This window comes from Sus scrofa, chromosome 1 (genome assembly GCF_054392235.1).
Source record: "Sus scrofa isolate SSC_HxYL_T2T_F1_AM1 chromosome 1, Sscrofa_HxYL_maternal_Yorkshire_Landrace_v2.0, whole genome shotgun sequence".
In the NCBI taxonomy this organism is placed as follows: domain Eukaryota; kingdom Metazoa; phylum Chordata; class Mammalia; order Artiodactyla; family Suidae; genus Sus; species Sus scrofa.
This window is the reverse complement of record NC_139383.1, coordinates 187,655,398-187,675,907: the sequence shown is the minus strand read 5'-3', so window position 1 is coordinate 187,675,907 and position 20,510 is coordinate 187,655,398. Positions and strand designations below refer to the sequence as shown.

Genomic DNA, 20,510 nt, shown 5'->3' with positions numbered 1-20,510 from the left:
TAATAAACATAATACCTGAATGAATGGATCTCAAAAATAATATATTGAATATATAAAACCAGACACAGAGAGTACATAATTATGATTCCACTTGTATGAATTTCCTGAACAGGCAAAACTTACCTTTAGTAATAGAAATTATATTCTTTAGCTGGGGCTGAGGGTGGAATTGATTGATCACAAAGGTGTAGGAGGTAATTTTCAGCAATGATGGAAATCTCCTGTATCTTGATTGTTGATTACATAATAATATATACTTTTCAAGACTCAAAGATATATGCACTTAACGTGTGTATTTTTACTGTTAGGTAAATTATACCTCAATAAAGTATTACTGAAAAGTGGATGAGATAGGCCAAATACTTGAGGATAGGAGGTGTTTCATAATAGGAATGGCATTGGTTCTACTTAATGCCATTGTGTATATGATTTTCCCAATCCATATTGTATTAATATTTTTTGAAAATTTTGATTGCTCATCAAGAATGCTCTGGTCCCTTTTTCCTCCCCTAAGCTCTAAATTACTCTCCTTTGGGAGGAGACAGTAAACTTATTACCTTCATGCTAGCTCCCTTTCCCAAGATAACCACTACCACCTTTCCCCAACTATATCTCTTATTTAAAGGATAGTGATTGTTACATTAATAATACTGAATGACATAGAATATTGGTAACAAAGGTCATGTATACCAGTTAAATCAAAAAGATGTGAATCCAGTTTTAGAGCATTACCATTTTGTAAGCAAGACTGTCATTGCTGTGTAGAATAAAGAAAAACAACAGAGATGTCACCATAACAGGGTAGGACACAGTATTCCAAAACTATTTCTCACAGCTTCCTTATATTATTTTGCACAGGCATTACATCCAGTATGTAGAGGATAAGAAACAGTTTGAAATCACAAATAGTTTCTTTTTCCCTGAGAGAAAAAAACATCTTCATAATATTCGCTGACATCAGAAAAGAATAAAACAGGAGTTCCCATTATGGCTTAGTGGGTTGAGAGCCCTGCAGTATCCATGAGGATGTGGGTTCGATCCTTGGTCAGGCTCAGTGGGTTAAGGATCTGGCATTGCCACGAGTCATAGCATAGCTCACAGATGCATCTCTGATTTGACCCCTAGCCTAGGAATTTCCATATGCCACAGGTGCCAGCCCTGAAAGAGAAAGACAAAAAATAAAAATAAAAAAATAACAAATAAAACAAAGAAATCCAGGGGAGTTCCCATCATGGTGCAGCGGAAATGAATCCAACTAGGAACCAAGAGATTGCAGATTCAATTCCTGGCCTCGCTCAGTGGGTTAAGGATCCCGTTTGCCATGAGCTGTGGTATATAGGTCGCTGATGCAGCTCAGATCTGGCACTGCTGTGGCTGTGGTGTAGGCTGGCAGCTACAGCTCCAATTAGACCCCTAGCCTGGGAACCTCCATATGCCATGGGTGCGGCCCTAAAAAGACAACAACAACAAAAGAAAGTAAGAAAAGAAATCCAAACTTAGAAATGCACACTTAAATAATTAAATATTATATAGTTAATACTGCTATTCTTAAGACTTTGTTTAGCACATACTACAGTTAGATTTTTCAGTAGATATTGGGCGGTAATAAAATCAGTCTGTGAGGAGTTCCCGTCATGGCTCAGTGATTCAGGATCCCGACTAGTATCCATGAGGATGAGGGTTCAATCCCTGGCCTCGAACAGTGGGTTAAGGATCCTGCATTGCCATGAACTGTGGTGTAGGTCGCAGACATGACTCGGATCCCACATTGCTGTGGAGGCCAGTGGCTACAGCTCCAGTTTGACCCCTAGCCCCTCCATATGTGGTCCTAAAAATACAAAAGGCAAAAAAAAAAAAAAATCAGTCTGTGAAAGAATCAAAGGACTTTTTAGTTCAGTGGACTCAAAGCCATCTCCCAAACCTCCAAGTGTCTATTTAAGCACCTGGCGTTTGTCCATCTTCCTGAAGGGATGATTAATGGATGAGAACAGTGTAAAACTTGCTCCAGAATCATGCCAAAAACCAGATTTACAATGGTCAGGAGAGAGATTCCACAGATGATTACCCACAAGCTGATCCATTGTCTTTTCTCACAGGGTATTTTTTGATGGAGCCATTAAATTAAGAAAGTCAATAGAAGTTGTCCTTTTATAAATTCTTTTCCGATTTCAGACCAGAGGATATAACCAAAGTCTTATAATTTCACATTCCTTATGTGAGTGTTCCTTAGGAAATCACTTTCTTTCATCATTCTAACGAACTTTGTCTATTTCTAAGGAACTCATCAAAATGACAGTTACAGTTACTGGTGGCCTCAGGATCTAACTGCTGGCAGATACCTGCTCTGCAGTCAGATCCAGACCAGTGCTTCTTAGCAGTATGATAACAACAGTCATTTGTGCTCTAATCTTTTTTTTGCACTAGGAGTCATATTCACTGATCTTTTGGTTATTCTCAGAGTCACAGTGATTCTGTTTCAGCAACTGGTTTCCTTTATTCACATCTAAGTCCACTTTATTAATTCAAGTTATATGTTTTGGAGAAAGTAAATGTTCCTAGAAGATAAACAGCATACCTTCTGGGCTCCTCTCCAGCTCACTTGAACACCTCTTGCTCCCTGCCTAAATGACATTCAGCACATTCATATTCAGCAATGGACCACCCACATGTGCAGCAACAGCACTTGCCAAGAAGTTAATGTGCTTTCTAAGTACACCATTGAACATTCAGTCCTCTCATCCTGAGAGCTGCTGGGTCAGTTCATCCATCTGTTCCCCCTCCATGCACACACCCCAACCAATGGCCCTTTAAATGAGCACAAGGCTTTCAGATACTTTGAAACTGTTTTTAGGCAATGTATAGCTTTAGGTAAGTCTAAATACATTTATTTGCAGCCTATTGTATATTCATTATTTCTGAGTTAAATGCTTGTTAAACACTTGTAGTTCTCATTCTAGAGACTTAGCCAATCCTTATCTTTATAAATTGCTGACTTGATAATACTTTCAGATAACAGTATAATGTGCCAAATCTGGGCTGAGTCCCAGAGGTAAATTGTAGTTTAAGATTCTGTACTCAAAATGGGCAGAATAGGGAAGCAGGGATCCTGCTTAGATTAGTGTAAATAGCATCTTATCAAGAAATCCAGCAGCATGTACAGTCTTTGTGTGTGAATTAGGGAAAAAAGCATTCCTTTGTTGAAGCAGTTGGAACTCCTATACCAGAGCACAAGTAGTTGCAAGAGAAAGAGAGCCTGGATTTCAGCCCTCTCACTCCTTCAGCCATGCACACGTGGTAGTGAGCACCCATACCCCAAAACACTGGGTGTTAGAACAAAAGGAGCTTTGGATGGCATGGGTTCAGAATGCAGGTTACTCCACAGTTACTTACCATAAGGCAGGTTATTTAAGAGCACTGATCTTCACTTTCATCTTTCATAAAAGGAAAATGGTAAGAATATTCTCACTCTGCAGGGAATTGTGAATATTAAAAAACATAATGTATGCAAGTGATTGGCAAGGTGCCTGGCAAACAGCAAAAACTAACCGCATAAGTGCCTTTAATAGTTTTATTTTTGTCTGGGAGAGATGAAACATCAGTTCTGTAAGCCTAGAACTGTTTTATTCCCTAGATTAAGCTTTCTCCTAACGTCACACTTAGAAAATTTTCTGTGTACAAGTAGAACACTGGAAGCAGACTTGCGAATAGGAAGCAAAGGAAAGCATGTCATAAGAATTTTATAAGTTATCCACCTACAGACATATATGTGTTATATGAAGAGAAAAGAAAAATCCTCCAGTATCTGATATTATGTGACTGAACAGAAATAAATTGAATCTCTAATATTACATTGTCTTTGGGATTTTCCCCTTGTTTGGGCATATCCTATTCAAATTGTAACATTGGTATGTTTCTCATACACTGTTTCTGTTATATAATTCAGATTTCCATAAAATTTCCCCACACTGTACACAACCTGAAGGGAGGAGTGTGTTGTGTGTTCCCTGACTGTTGCTTTGATGGAAGCTGGAATAAGAAAGAAAGGGCAGGAAAGCCTAAAGTGACTGGCTTTTGAATTATATGTGAGATGTCCTTTGGGGATTCTCAGAAAAAGGAAGGGAAAAGTTTGGGAGCCTTATAAAAATATGGACCCTAGTAAATGAGCAGAGATATTTTTTTAATATCTTTGTTTATAAATATTCATGTATATTTAAGGGGAATGCAAATAGTAGTTCTGTTTCCTTTCTAGACCATGTAAGAATTAGCAATTAAGTTTGTAAATAAATGGTTGCTAGTTACTTCAGTGACTTGATTCTCTAGCAGTATTTCTTAGGTGTGGGATGTATAGGACCAGCCAGGGGAAATAGAAATGATCAGAGAACATGTACTCACTATTTTTACAGAATGGTGCATTCACTACCAAATAGGAGATTTGTTCTTAGCCTAGGAATTGGATAATATGTATATTTAATCATTTTCTGTTTCATTTTCTGAACCTGCTTCTGCCTTATGAAATGTGGTGATCTATAGAATTTCTCCTTCAACTTCAGTTGTCTCAGATCCCCTCATAAGCACATGCATATATACTCTAGAGTTGGCTCATTAACAGGCATAGTTGTGATATGTGAAAGAAATGACATAACTCTTGAAAAGATGCAGAAGAGAGTCAGAAAGTAAATGTAGAGCCATCAGTATGATGTAGCCAAATGTAGTGCTCCAGATAGCTACTCTGGCCTTGTACTTCTTCAACAATGATGAGAAAGTTTGGTGTGTACTTCCTGCACCCAATGACTGTTGATACGCATTACATATCAATGACATGTTTTTCTAAAATGCAAAAGGATGCAAAATAGTTTTGTATTCTTTCTGACTTGGAAGTACTTCCTCCAGTATTTCTGAAAAGAGAGATTTCTACTTGCATTTTAGCCTAACATTCCTAAATAATATACATTGAGGAGGGTAAGGATTAGACTCAGTCTGAAAGCCAGCTTCCTTTGCATATTTAGGTGAATGAATATGCATCCATTCATTCCTTCTCACAAAATATTCATTCGGATCTTTTTGAGGGATGATCTGCAGAACAGACAAGGACAGTAATCTGAATTATTTCAATAATTACAATATTATTCAGAACTTTCAAGATGTGCAGTTCAAGCTAAGTAATATCCCTCTGCATATTTGCCCTTCCAACTTCTGTGAAGGCTGAGAGAAGTTAATATTTGTAAAAGTACTTTTTAAACTGTAAAGCCATAGATAAATTTGAGATAGAGTTTTCATCTCTCAAGATTTTTCTTGGAATTCCTGTCGTGGCGCAGTGCAAACAAATCTGACTAGGAACCATGAGGTTTCAGGTTCAATCCCTGGTCTTGCTCAGTGGGTTAAGGATCTGGCGTTGCCATGAGCTATGGTATAGGTCGCAGACGCAGCTCAGCTCCTGTGTTGTGCCTGTGGTTAGCCTGGGAATCTCCATATGCTGAGAGTGTGGCCCTAAAAAGCAAAAAAAAAAAAATTTAAAAAAAAAAAAGTTTTTTCTTGCTCCATGAGTCCATGTTTGTAGTCACAAATTGTAACAGAATAACTTTTAACACCAGTCCTAAACATGTAATTCTGGTCAGTGTCTCAAATACCTGTTAGAGTAGTAGTGAGCAAAGGCCCTTAGACCAGCTCTATCTTATACAAAGGGATAATTAAAGTATGGAATTAATGAGCTACTTTTTCTTCTTTCTCTGTATAATTCTCTCCTCCACCAATAGTTTGCCATCTTAATTCCCAAAGGAGCTCTCCAGATTTTTTTTCTTTATAAATGTAATTTTTTACTACACATAATACTTACATAGATATTTCCAAGTAAAATATCAATGTATTTATAATTTTTATTTCCATACTTTCTCTAAAATCCTTAGCAATTTTCTATTTACATACTTGAAGTGAAAGCTCATTGCTTCATCAAACCTATATCATCTTTTAAATTTTTTGGACCAGATCCTAATCTAAGCCTATTCTGGGGAAAAAAACAAAAACAAAAACAAAAACAAACCTCCTATTGTTCATATTTAACATAATTTTTGGCAAAGTGCATTTAGGGATTTAGAGTAAAAGTTTATCCATTTAAGTTAAAATATTATCTGGTAAATGCATGTATTTATTTTGTATTACCCAAGACAACTGTATGTATTTGGAGTGTAAGCCAATAACGATTTTGTATAAATATTTTGTTTTCTAGGCTGATGCCAAAAAGGGGTCAGAGGTGACTCAGTTGTGTTGAAATGATACTTCATTAAATTAAAAATAAAAAATAAATGGGAACTCATTTAAAATTGTCTATTTTAGGTTTTAAATTGCTTTTTAAAATTCCTGTGCTTTTAAACAATAACAATGGAACCAACTATGGAACTTTTCCTAGATGATTTTCCTTTTATTTTTTTTCCATTTTTTTTCTTTATGGGAGAGGGTGCAATGAGAGATTAATATTTATTAAATACTTAACTGTTTCCTCAGTGCCATGAGGAATTTTCTAATATAGACTCTACCACATAATTTTAGAAGAATAAATTTTATGTTTTTATTCATTTGGATCTCTAGAGATACCTCTTTAACCTAGTTACCTTCATAAAATAATGATTTCTGAGAGCCAGAAAACCTAATTGAAAGAGTCCTTGCCAGTAACAAATGAATCTATTATTAGCAAATATACTATATTCATTACTTCTTTATTAAGTAAAGAATCTTGACTATATATGGTAGATTCCCCATTCAAAAAAAACATGAACACTTCCCGTAAGTGTCTTAAATTTGGGAAGAATTTTTACAGTGGGAAACATATCACATTAGCTTCTAACTGAGGTGGATATGTTTGGCTTGAGCATTTAGTGACTAGTTAAAATGGACGCTTTTCTTGCAGGATGTAATTACTAAACCATATTACTTCTGAATACCCTAGTTGCAGTCTGAGTGATTTGTTTTCCTAATAACCAAGGGCAGGATTCTTGGTAAGTTACATAGTCTTTGCACCTGATTATTGTTTTCATGGTTTCTACCTCCTAGCAAATAGTTCTGAGGCCATATTCTTTGGTCTTATTTTAATGGCCTCTGCCTTTCTAGAGGTTAAGGGAAAGGCTAATATATGAAGATGGTTTTAGGGGAATTTGTTATAATTGGATCTTGTGTTCATTCTGTGTTTCAAAAAATGAAGTACAAATGATATTTTAATTTAGACAATTTGAACTCATTAGAGGTAAATAATTTTCCAAATATATATTTCTATAAACACATTTCCTCTAAATATTTAATTATTTAGGAAGTATCTGTAAAGGAAAATTTAATTAAATGATAGGATAGTGTATTCAAGGGAACTTAAATTATTGAAGCGAACTATAAAAAGACTAAGTTTTCCACACAAGATCTGAGTATCTCCTTTCAATGGTTTTTGTTAATAAGGGGAAAAAATTCTTATCTATGTAATTTTTATTTACTTAATGACACATTTTAAATAATAGTATGAATTTTATGAACCTTTTCCATGAGCATGTCATGAGAATCTGCTATATGGCATTTTTCCAAATACATTTTATAAGATTAAGTTTATAATCCTAATCAACTTCACCCTTATGTGGATCAAGCAAGAAAACTTAATGATTAATAACTGAGATTTGTCAACTTCTAAGTAATGTCCAAGTACATTATTCCATTTTTCTCTGTAATAGTTTTTGTTATTCCAGTGATATTATGGGATGATCTATTGATTATTCCAGCAACTTTTGTTTATTTAAATAAAGCTTCAAAAGAAATTTATGTAAAGTCTTTCACTAACATGACTGCAATTAAATTGACATTATCTTATTTATCCTAAAAAAAAAGACCCTAATATAAATTGAAAGGAATTGGGCTAAAATTTTTCTTTTACATTACAACTGGAAAATAATGAAATAGTCTGTCAAGGTCCTACTGAAATTGGTAGTACATATTTGAGTGTTCTTTTCTAGGGAGATATTTTCACCAATGATATTAACAAGTTTAAATATCTTTTCCCAATCAATGTTTCATTTAATGTACTTGTGATGACAAAACAACTCTGTAAGCACTAAGTACCTGAATACTCCCCATTCCCTCCCTAAAAATACAGATGCAAATGACTATTTAATTGAAAAATTTTAGTAGAAATGTTCTTTGAGTTCAGTTGTTTTTCTTCATATTCTTAATTAATATGACAATATATCAAAGATGAGGTATCTGCCATAATGGTGTATATAATCTATTAAAAGATAAATTGGGGAGTTCCTGTTGTGGCTCAGTGGTAATGAACCCAACTAGCATACATGAGGATGTGGGCTAAATCCCTGGCCTCTCTCAGTGGCTTAAGGATCCGGTGTTGCCATGAGCTGTGGTATAGGTCACAGATATGGCTCAAATCCATGACAAAGGCTGGCAGCTATAGCTCCAATTTGACCCCTGGCCCAGGAACTTCCATATGCCACAGGTGTAGCCCTAAAAAAAAAAAAAAAAAAAAAAAAAAAGGTGGGAAATATTACAATTTGGGCAGGGCATGAAGCTAATACAACATGTGATAGCCACCACCTTTTCAAAATTATGCAAGATATAATAAGATGTGAGAAATGAAACATTAAGATTCTTCTAAAACAATAAGGATTTAATTGCTTTAAGTTGTTCACTCCACTCTATTGGCTCCAGTTACATTATGTCTAAATCTGGGAAAGGGCCTCTAATCAGAAAAAGGAAAGTGATCATATAGAAAATATTTGCAGGAATTCTGATATATTGGTGTGACATTACAATGTGTTTTCGTAATTAACTGTCAAGTATTGTAGAATAAAATAATGATCATAGAAGAAAGAGTAATTAAAGAATGGAAGGACAGTTGTGATTTGGTTACCAGAAGATAAGAATTGAAAAGGGGGTAGAAATTATACCAAGAAAGCATTTTGGTTTAAGGAGTCAAAATGTGTGAGAACAAAACTAGAGTTTTAGCAACTTTCTGTCATTGGCGAACTGAGTCACTACAATGTAGGCAACGGAAGTGCAATCAGGAGAAAAGTTTACTGATTCATTTATACAACAAATACTGAGCTAGGAGGCTTTTGTGGGTGTGAAGTGATGAGTGAAATTAGATGTTATTAGAATAAACTGTAATAGTTATAAACAATAGACATCGAAATATCAGTCTGTAAATGCAAGACAAAAAGTCAAAGATGAGTGGGCAAGATTTCCTTTTACAAAGGAATTTAGCCATAAACCCTATAAAATTTATTCCCAGTTTCTATTGTTTTATTTCCTTTGTAAAAATGCTCTATACATATTAAGAATTTATCAGTTCATAAAGTAAATTAATGTGAACATATAGTTATTAAAAGTATTGTTCTAGCGGCTAGATTTTTAGAGAAAAACAATGCTATTTTTTAGTTTTTCCAGGTAGCAAATAGGAGCACCAACTTAATACAAAGCCATTTTTTAGAGAGTGAGAAACCTATTTTATTTTAGCAGTTTTATTTTGAAAAGGTGTAATGTACATTAAAAAATCACAGTGTAACCAAAGCAACTATACCTATGCTTGGGCAACTTTAAAAGCTTTCTGTAGAGAGCCAGGTGATTTGTAAAGAGTAATAATATTGCCAGTAATTTTATTACTTATCCAATCAATAAGCTTGCTCTCTAGGGCTTTAAATTCAAAGGAAGATGTTGCGTGTTAAAATGTAGTCATGGGGCAGTTGATCTCAATATGATATTCATAGCTCTGATCTCTAGCAAAAGAAAATGGAATCCATGAATAAAGCCAGTTACGTTGCAATTTAAAAATAATGTTCTAACCATTGGTCATTTGAAAACATATTGGCTGTCTCAAGATGGAAGGACAAAGTATGGATAAATACTTCTCTGTTTTAAGTACAAAGGCATTTCACCTGAATTATTTAGTTGGGTTATAAATTGTTATACAACTTGCAATTTTACTTTTACAAACTTCAGTCACTAACTGAGAGATGTCATTACTTCATGGCTGATGCTATGTTTTTGTTTCCTGCATATGTATTGACAAGTTATCATAGATGAACAAGCTCTTGATGACATTCAGTTTTATTGCTGTTGTGACATTTACCTTAATTCTAAGATAAATTGTCCTTTATCAGACACGGTAGTATTTTTTAAGTATTATTTACATATTTTCCATTTTTCATTCCTTCTTCATATTAATTTACCACCTTTCTAGTCAAATAAAAACAGAACCATTAACCCAGTAACAATTCTTACTTTTAGTAAGTAATGATTGCTTACTTTTAGTGAGATGAGGCCTAGTATTATATCATATAAATAAATACCAATTATAGATAATAAGGTGAATACACTGATTCTTTTTAAAACAATTTCCTTTGACTTTACAGAATGAAACCGTTTTATCCTCAAAATATACCTTCTGTCATGACTACCATAATACTTTTACATGGCTTTGAATCAAAACAATACGCTTTCCAAAGGAAAGGATCCTAAGAGTTAATGTAATTCTTCACTCTTCTTCCAGGATGAGATGCATAAAGTCATTTTCTTTCTTTTTTTTTTTGTCATTGATTTTTATTTTATTTTATTTTACATTTTATATTTTTATTTTAATGATTTTTATTTTTTTCCATTATAGATGATTTACAGTGTTCTGGTTTTCTACTGTACAACAAGGTGATCCAGTCACACATACATATATACGTTCTTTTTTCTCACATTATCATGCTCCATCATAAGTGTCTAGATATAGTTCTCAGTGCTATACAGCAGGATTTCATTGCTAATCCATTCCAAAGGCAATAGTTTGCATCCATTAACCCCAAATTCCCAGTCCATCCCACTCCCTTCCACTCCCCCTTGGCAACCACAAGTCTTTTCTCCAAGTCAATGATTTTCTTTTCTGTGGAAAGGTTCATTTGTGCCATATGTTAGATTACAGATATAAGCAATCATTTTCCATCTCAGTGAGAGATTCTGGTGAATGTTTAGTCTCTGAAGACTGGAAATTTAAAAGTCCACTCCCAGTATCCAGTCAGAGGCCAAGTGCTGATCAGTTGTTTACTGCATTTATTTTTGAATTAATCAGCCTTCTTCATTTCCCAAATTGAATCTCTTTTTTTTTTTTAAGACAGTCCCTTCAAACTGATCCTGCTGAGAGTTTCTTTTTTATCCAATCCATCATCTTCTTTCTCAGCAGTTACAGTTGTAAAATACAAAGTGGATTTATATTGCACTTCTGATTAAAAACTTAGAAAATCACAGTTTCTGTAGAAGCTTTTCTTTTCTTTTCAATATGACTTAAGATTTATTAGTTTAAAGAGAAATTAGTTATGGTTCCAACAATTGCATTTTCTTCCTTCTGGCCTTTGGAGGAAGGAAAAAGAGCTGCACAGATTTTTATTGTAATATAATGTCTAATAGATCATTAGGAGTAATCCACTGCCTTAGCCAGCCTATGCATCTAATCACAATATAATTCTGAGTCCAAAATCATATTTAGCCTCTGCTAAAAATACATACCGCAGAGAGCTGTGATTCCTGTGATTTTTAGATTTTTTTTTTTAGATTTTTAGATTTTTAGAATATCATCAGTATTTAAGGTTTCCATAGATCTCTTAGCTACTCTTCTTATACTAATAAATACACTTTTGAAAAGTTTTAAACCATTTAATTATTTTTGATGCTTTGCAAGTGTGCTTTTGTGAAATTTCTCTGTAGTTACCAATTTGATTATGAATTTATTTCTCATTCAGTTGTTTGATATCACTGAATTCTTTTCACACTGGGAAATGAAAACCAGTAGATTCACTCTAAATCTTTTCTCCCATTGGAGTACTGGTTAAAATAATTTGAGAATAATTAGATTATTGGGTAAATATCAAACATTGTGTTGAACAAGACACTTCCTCGGCTAGCACTTACCTACTCTTCCTGCCTCACTCAAGCACATGCATTGTGTCAGGCAGTGTAGAAAGAGCTAATGAGAATATCCTTCTTCAAGAGTGCCAAGTTTGGTGGGAAAGATAGACACTGCATATTACAACCTTATCAGATCCTGTGGTAGTTCTAAAATATTGTCTTTAAGACATTCATTTTTCTCCACCTAAGTCCATGCTTTATTTCTTCTCTTTGTTTATATCTACATGAGCTACCCATGTCTAATTTCTTCTTCTCTAAGATCAATAAATATGCCAGATATTTGAGTTCCCATTGTGGCTCAGTGGGTTAAGAACCCAACCAGTATCCATGAGGATGTGGGTTTGATTCCTCTTATTCTTCAGTGTGTTAAGGATCTGGCATTGCCACCAGCTGCAGTGTAGGTTGCATACACAGCTCGGGTCTGGCATTGCTGTGGCTGTGGCATAGTCTGCCAGCTGTAGCTCTGATTAGACTCCTAGTCTGGGAACTTCCATGTGCCAGCAGGTGTGGCCCTTAAAAAAAAAAAGGAAAAACAAAATGTCAGTTATGTACCTTGTAAAGCCTATCTTTGGTTGCAATAAAGAATATTAATTAATCTTTCATAGAGGGTCCCATAGTGTTTGTTTACTATTCTCTACTATATTTCGTCAATTGTTTTATTTCATTTTAAAATTTCTTTTGGTTCACCTATGGCATGCAAAAGCTGTCGGGCCAGTGATCAAACCCACACCATAGCATGACAACCCTGGATCCTTAACTGCTAGGCCACCAGGGAATTCCTTCCTCAGTTGTTTTAAGCACTCTTATTTGTAAATTCACTTTCATGTTTCTCTTATCTGTAGTCTAATCCTGTTGTTTATTGGCCTTCTTAGTCACTCATAATAGATCATTTTCTTATTACGTTAGGAATGTTGTATTTTGGATTCATATTCATTGAGGTTTAGTTTGGAGAAATTCTCTGCAGTCTAAGTTGAAAGCATGTCTTTTAAGAACAAATTGTTATTGGATCTACTCAAGCAATCCAATAGTATCATTAACAAGGAGTGACTTTGTTAATGTAGATATGTTTCTCATTTTCCTATGCCAGTGAGGGACAGTCTTTTCCTAGCATACCCTATGTTCGAGATTGCTGTTTTAAACTGATCTTGCTCATATGTGGTGCCTCATTTCCAACTTCTCATCTTGAATTGGCCTATTAAGCTCATTTTCTATAGGCTTAAAATTCTAGCTCCCAGGGGTCCAAAGATAACAGTCCTTCTTTCCTCCTTAACTCCTATTCAGTGTCTAGTATTCAGTTCTTTGTTTTTTGACCCCTGAGAAATAGATATGCACCTAAAAAAGATTTCTATTACACTTTTATCTAACATTTTAGAGGAAATTAACCTGTTATATATTCTTAATATCCCTTTTACATTGAATTTTATAAAGTAATATTTTGAAACAAATTTAATCACTGTGAGTAGCTATTTGCAAAATAGGATCAATGTAATGTTATATACATTTCATTTAAAAATTTGAGGAAATATATTTTTCTCTGTATATTTTAAGATTATTTTAAAATCCAATATCTGAAGATAGTCATACACAATGTATCTAAAAATCATCTGCCTGTTTAGATAATGAATGTAGTTTTAGGTCAGTCTAAAAAGATTTAAACTGTGACAATGTTGCATTAAAAATAAAAACTACAATATAAAAGAAAGTGAAATTGTGAAGGACATACTTGCTGGAAGGATAAAAAAATGCCTGAAGGATTAAAAAAGAAAAAAATATGAATTATTTCCTTGTTTAACCAGCAGATGTCACGTCTGGTTGTCAGAGCCTAAAATTGTTATAAAAGTATTTCCTTAATATTACTATATGCTTCTTATAAAATGATTGTATTAAATATGATTGGCTCTGAAATCGGAGAACAAATTTGTGGGGTTTTTTTAACTTTTAAAATAGATTTCTCAAACAAAACCAGAAAGCATTTGTCCTTTATAAAGTTTATCTAAAAGAGGTTTAGTACAAAGTGCTCTGAGATATAGCAAGCATATCTATATCTAACTATAACTGCTCAAAAGTATTTATCATTAATAATTTATTAATAATCAGTATTATTTATTCTGTATCTAAACACTGTCTTTCGATTTTAATTCTAAGGTAGTAGAATTATTCAACTAAAGTAAAACTTTGTCAACACTCATGAATCATCACCAATTATATTCTGTGCCCAAATTTCTTTATATGTTATATGAGACTTCAGAATTCGTCATCTCTGTTTCCTCTTCTAATCTAATATTTTATGAAAACAATTACAGATGATGTCACTCATATGTAATACAGAAGTAATGCAAACAATACATCAAAAAGACTTTGTAATAACCTACAATTAATAAAAAGATAATAATGGAATTTTATAGTAAAGTTTGACCTATTTGGAATATTTAAAAGAGGGTTAGATGGTAGCTTAATTTTTAACAACCTTGAAAATAGATTCTGATAAACAGATTCATATTATTCACAAGGTCATTAGGATTTTTTTAACTTCAGTATCAACCTGCTCAATAATTGAGAAAGTATTTATTTAAATAAACAATCAGTTCTAGGATTATGGCATGCAGCCAATTACTCCCCTGGCAGTCAACAAAAAGCAGGATTAGACTAAGGGTAATGGAAACATTAAGTGGAATTTATAAATAAGTATGCTTAAGACAATAGAAGTAATATAATAAACAATAGGCAGGTATTGCATATTACCCTATAGATTTGAGACAGTTTTACCTTAATGGCCTTTTTGTGGACAGTCACCCACACATCTCAACCCTACTAAATATCTGATAGGTAATTAAATGAATACCTCTAGTGAAGGAAAAATCATAGACCATGTTCAGAAGGGGCTGATAGAACACTTCAAATCAAAATATATACCCTTTTAATAGACACTCAATGGCATTTATCTTATTTCATAGATCTGTTAAAATTTAGTTGATTTTCTTTCTCTGTGAGAAAGTTTCAACTCTCAGAAAGCCCGTATGCTGGTTTTTGAGAAATTGTTTTTCCTTTTCCATGCTAAATAGCCTCTGGTTGTAACTTTATTCTCTCCTTATTTCTATTTGAATACATCATTTGTTTTAAGAAAAAAGTGATACTCAGAACTAAATCTAATACCCCATTGTCATTCCCTCTTGGCTAATAAACAAAAGCAAGCCCCTCTTTTTCCTGCTCCCCGCAAACATACATACATACATAAACAAACAAAATGAAAAACCAACCACTGAGGCTCTTCTCTCAACTCAGTCTAGACATTAATTTCTAATGAAAATACTCTAAATTGACACATTCTTAAACAGCTCATTACTTCATTTACAGGTTTTGGGTGCTTATTTTTAACCAAAACCCCTAGGTGTTTATTTAGGCTACTATTCAGTGTTACTCCTCAATAACAGTTGGAAAAATTTAGTCTCAATACAAGTCATTGGTGTTCTGGTCATTGATGCCTTCATTCAGTATATTGTAGTCCTCTCATCTAGACTTTGCTAAGTGTTGTGAACATGATTTTGTGCTATCATTTAGTTAGTAATAAGTAAAATTATCATGTGGGATCAGGGGAAAAAATGAATGTGATGGCTCTTTTCCAAAAATCTCCTTCTATGCAAAATTCTTTGCAAAAAATTGATAATCCATTTTCAGTTAAACTGAATGAATATTCATAGAATATTTTTTAATGCACACAATGTTTATGTAGGAGATTTCCAAATGTTACTAAAATTTAGATACATAATTCAATGTATTTAATTTTACTAGTATACTTGTCAGAAATTAAATTTAGTTCATCTGACATTTTTTCCTGGCAAAACTCTTCAGGGGAAGAGAGGCCATCATTTTCATTCTTAGTGTTCAAAATCCATCCTTGAACTATCTGTAATAAATTTTTAGGAATCAACTCTTCTGCAGTCCCTAGAGGATAGGTGACTAATGTAGGGAAAGTAAAACCAGCTAAGAAAAGTTCCTGCATACAGGATCCCAGGAGGAAAACCCCAGGAAGACATTTAATATTTAGTCCAATTTCAAATAAAAAGAAAAGGTATTGAATAACATAAAACTCATTAAATCATAATCCAGTAAAAATCGTGGAGCTATTTGAAAAATCTGAGAAAATATAAGCAATCTCTAGGAAGACAGAGGCCACATCTCCTTATTCATTGTATTCGCAGTGCCTAGAACACTACTTGGCATTTAGTAGGTGCTCACTAAATATTGTTGATCTAGTAAATAAATGTGTTGGCAAAAAACAGAGGGTGTGAAAAAAAATCTATATTTCAGAAAATCAGGAAATTGACCTATAATTTCCAGTGGTCTGTGCACTTTTCAATTTGGCAATTAAAAGAAAAAAAACATAGATGATTTATGTATTTAACATACACTATGTGTACTTCACCTATCTTTAAACTCTAGGTTAAATTGTCTTTGTTATTAACCAAAGTTCTTGTGTTGCTAAGTTTTTGTTTGGTTAATATCAATTTTATTGACCAAAGACACAGATTATATAAACACAGATTATTATATTCTCTGATTTTTTGACAGAGTTAATCATTTGCTTGCTGATGTAATTTTTTATTATTTTTATTGATGTATAATTGATCTGTAATGCCATATTGTATAAATACGTATGATACTGTACTATACTTTGGGTGTTTAACATAGTGATTCGATATTTATAGATTATACTCCATTTAAAGCTATTGTAAAATAATAGTTTATTTCCCTGTACTGTACAATATGTCCTTGTTGCTTATTTTGTACATAATATTTTGTGTCTCTTAATCCCATACCACTATCTCACACTTCTTTTCTCTTCTAGGATGCCACATTTTTCATTTTCCTTCCAATTCACTGGTTGTTCTGTCTCAGGCCTTTATTATCTTTTGCCGTATCTCTTAACCTTAGATTTCCCTCGTGGTCAGACCTTAGTCTTCTCTATCCACACACATTCCCATGGTGATCTCATCAGTCTCATGGCTTAAATTTAATATCTATCTATTGCTTATGGTTGGCAAGATTATATCTCCAACTCTGGCCTCTCCTCTATACCAGTATATCCCACTTGATATCTCCATTTAGATCATTTGAATTGTTCAAAAATAGCTTTCTGATCTTCTCTCCCCAAATTTAATCTTCCCATAGCTTTTCATGTCAGTTGATGGAAACTCCCTTCTTCTAGTTGCTTAGGCCAAAAATCTTATAGTCATCATTTATTCTTCTCTTCCTCTCACTATGCTTATCCAACCAACCAGAAAATTCTCTTGCATCATTTCTTAAAATTCTCTAGAAATTAAGCAGATTTTAATCATACTACTTTTTAAATACAAGGATTACTTACAGAACACATAATAGAAAGGAATAAAAGGGTCACAAAGTATAAGTATGTTCACCTGTAATAACCATCATTCAAATACGAGCACTCTTTCTGTTTTTAGGAAAAGCCTATGCTCCGGAATTCTATTATGATACCTACAATCCCGTGTGGCAGAACAGACACCGTGTTTATTCCTACAGTCTACAGTGGACTCAAATGAATCCTGATGCAGTAGATCGGATTGTTGCATACCGGTTAGGTATTAGGCAGGTGAGAAATTTAACTGTCTTTTGTGTGTGTGTATGTGTGTGTGTGTGTGTCTGTGTGTGTGATTCTCCATGAAGAGCTTGATGACTCTGATTTATTGATATAAAATCTTAATCATTTTGCATTAATTTCAGAATATATTTTTCTATATCATAGATATTACACTACTCAGAACTTATACAAATTATTTATAAATCTTTGAAATTAATTTATGCATTTTTCACTATGACAGGAGGCACGTTGAGGTTAATTTTCTGAAATCCTCCAACATTAGATATGCTATAGAAATTACATGGTATAATTGCTGTTAAAGAAATTTATTTATGATGTGATCACACTTACCTAAACTGCATAATTCTTTATCTTGCTATCTGGTTTACTAAGCTACAATATATATTTACAAGCTATATATTTTAGGGCTGCACCCACAGCATGTGGAAGTTCCCAGGCTAGGGGTTGATTCAGAGCTGCAACTGCCAGCCTACGCTGCAGTCACAGCAATGCCAGATCTGAGCCACATCTGAAATCTACACCACAGCTCACAGCAAAACTGGATCCTTAACCTGCTGACTGAGGCCAGGGATAGAACTTGCACCTTCACGGATACTAGTTGGGTTCATTACCTCTAAGCCACAATGGGAACTCTTATATTCTTATCCTAAGGGTTTCAAAGTATCTATAGGATTTTTAAAAGTTGATTTGTCTTAATAGAAATATTTTGGTAAAATGAGAAGAAACAGTAAAGTACAAAATTTTCCAAAGGGAGCTAAAATAGATTATGTAAAAATATATCCATTTCAAATGAACCACTGCTAACCTTAGTTATCCTTTGTTGGTATAAATGATATTTTTAAATTTAAATGTAAGTCTTTACATTGTTTCCTGTTCCATAGTAAGGTCCATGGAGTGACATAACAACGCATTTTTGAAGATGTATTTGTTTACCACCTATATTCTGTTAGCTCTCCCTCACTTCTTTGTATTATCCATTGATTTGTGAAATGTTTTGCACTTCTTATTTAAATCATAGAATAGAATTTTGAGTTTGGAGAGCAGAAAAGACAGAGTTTGCTTGGAGAAAGATTGATCAACCAAAAACAATCCACCCAGTTTTACCATCATAAAACCAATACTTTGTTTTACAGTGTTAACAAACTTATAGTACATGACTGTACATTAAAAGTAAGGTACATTATGAGTTGAATATTCTTATCCTACATGTCTTATAATCTTAAAAAAAATTGTTTATTAGTGAGTACATCCAACATTTGATAATCACTGTTTTCTTGTCTTAAGTAGTCCTAGATCATGGACATGGCAGACAGCAGTGGAAATTTTCTCATTTTCATTCACTTCGATCGCTACGTAAATCTCAGTAAATGCCAATGCCATATCAAAATTGTTTGTTCTACTAGTCTACTAGTTCTAATTTAATGATAATTTCTCTTGATAGAGAACATAAAACAAAGAGGATGGGCACTCCTTCTCCTCCCAGTTGATGGACATGTCTTCTTTTTCCTTTTTCTTTACTCAACACAGCTAATAGGTTTAGATAATTTCTATTTGGAGTATCTTAGCACATTTTTGACTTTAGTCACCTTGCATTCATTTCCAGGTCCTTGCTACATGATTTGGTTATTCACATTTATCTTTTATCACCTCTGTTTTCAAAAAGAAAAGAAAGGAAAACAAAACAAAACAAAAAAAACTAAGAACCTATCACCAAATTGCTACTTGTAAAACTAAATCATTTTCTTTAGGTGTCTTTTCCTTTTGTTTCTGCTTCTAGAGTGTTTTTTACAACAATAGAATCTGAATTTCACCATTAGTTTCCCACTTGCTTCCTTAGTTATACTTTCTTTGAGTGTCTGGGTAACCTCTTTCCTTCCTCTATCCTGAAATGCTTCCTGTTTCAAGTTCACAGAATTAATTTACCCAACCCTACTGAGCGTACCCTTCTTTTACTCTTTCGTTCTTCAAAATCTTTGTACCCCAAAGTCTCTGTTATGTATGCAAATCACTTACCGTGTAAATCAAATTTAACAGAACAGTTACCATCTGAGTCCTTCCCCTAGAACAGAGATTTTAGGAGTATTATACTTCCTCCTAAGAGGGCTCCAACTAATTCAAACCCTTCTTTCTTGTCCATATCTTGTACTAGTTATTAATATACTACCTTCTGTATTATTTTTTATTGTGATCACTATACTATTTTCCAATGCAGTTTCTCTTCTTTCATCTTCCTTTCCTGACATAATCATCTCCTTTAAATTCCTGTCTTTTTTTCCTGATCGTAAAACTCATATATAACTCCCTGATATTCAGTAACACACATTTTCATTCACTGTGTTCATTCTTATGAACAAATCATTTAGGTAATTTTCCCTTACTCTACTACTTTAAAATGAATTACGTGTGCATGCATGTATGTATATAAATTTCCCTTTCTGTGTTTTGCCAAAATTATGAATTCCAGGCCCATCTGGCTTCCAACAATTCCAGCCAGTCTAGCCTTATCATTTTTTAGCTATATAACCTTGAGCAGATTTCTGAACATACCTAAGTCTAAGCTCCTATATAGAAAGTTGAAGATAATGATAACTGTCAGGCAGTTGGAGTATGGAGTGAAATATGTCCCTCACTTATCCCACAGGCCAGGTTCCCTTGTGCAGGGCACTTCCTGTACAAACATCTGTGGAAATTCTTGCACTTACCTGTCAGGGTTCGGTAACATTTTTTTTTTTTTTAAGTGCATCTTAGGAGCTTAACATATCTACTATTCTTATTTCAGTTTTATAGAGTAAACTATATATCCTGGGCCTAAGTGTTATCCCAAGCTGTGATTTTCACAGAATAATTTCTAGACATTTTTTCACTATGTCTTATTTTTATTTCAAACCTATTGTCCTCCATAATATCCATTTTACTGATTCGCATTTTTCTCTTCTACTTTGAGTCTTAGTTTAAAGCCTTCTTG

At 33.7% G+C, this 20,510-nt stretch overlaps 1 protein-coding gene across 9 annotated transcripts in view; it reads left to right on the top strand.

Moving 5' to 3' along the window:
• MDGA2 (MAM domain containing glycosylphosphatidylinositol anchor 2) overlaps positions 1-20,510 on the top strand; it is an 837,423-nt gene that overhangs the window by 724,354 nt on the left and 92,559 nt on the right. For all 9 annotated transcript variants that reach the window (XR_014841441.1, XR_014841443.1, XR_014841412.1 and 6 more), the window contains one exon: positions 17,388-17,536. Coding sequence is in view for 6 of the 9 variants with exons in the window: in XM_021074079.2 (XP_020929738.1) it covers positions 17,388-17,536 (149 nt within the window). In the remaining 3 variants the exon portion in view is untranslated. The remainder of the gene's footprint in view (positions 1-17,387; positions 17,537-20,510) is intronic.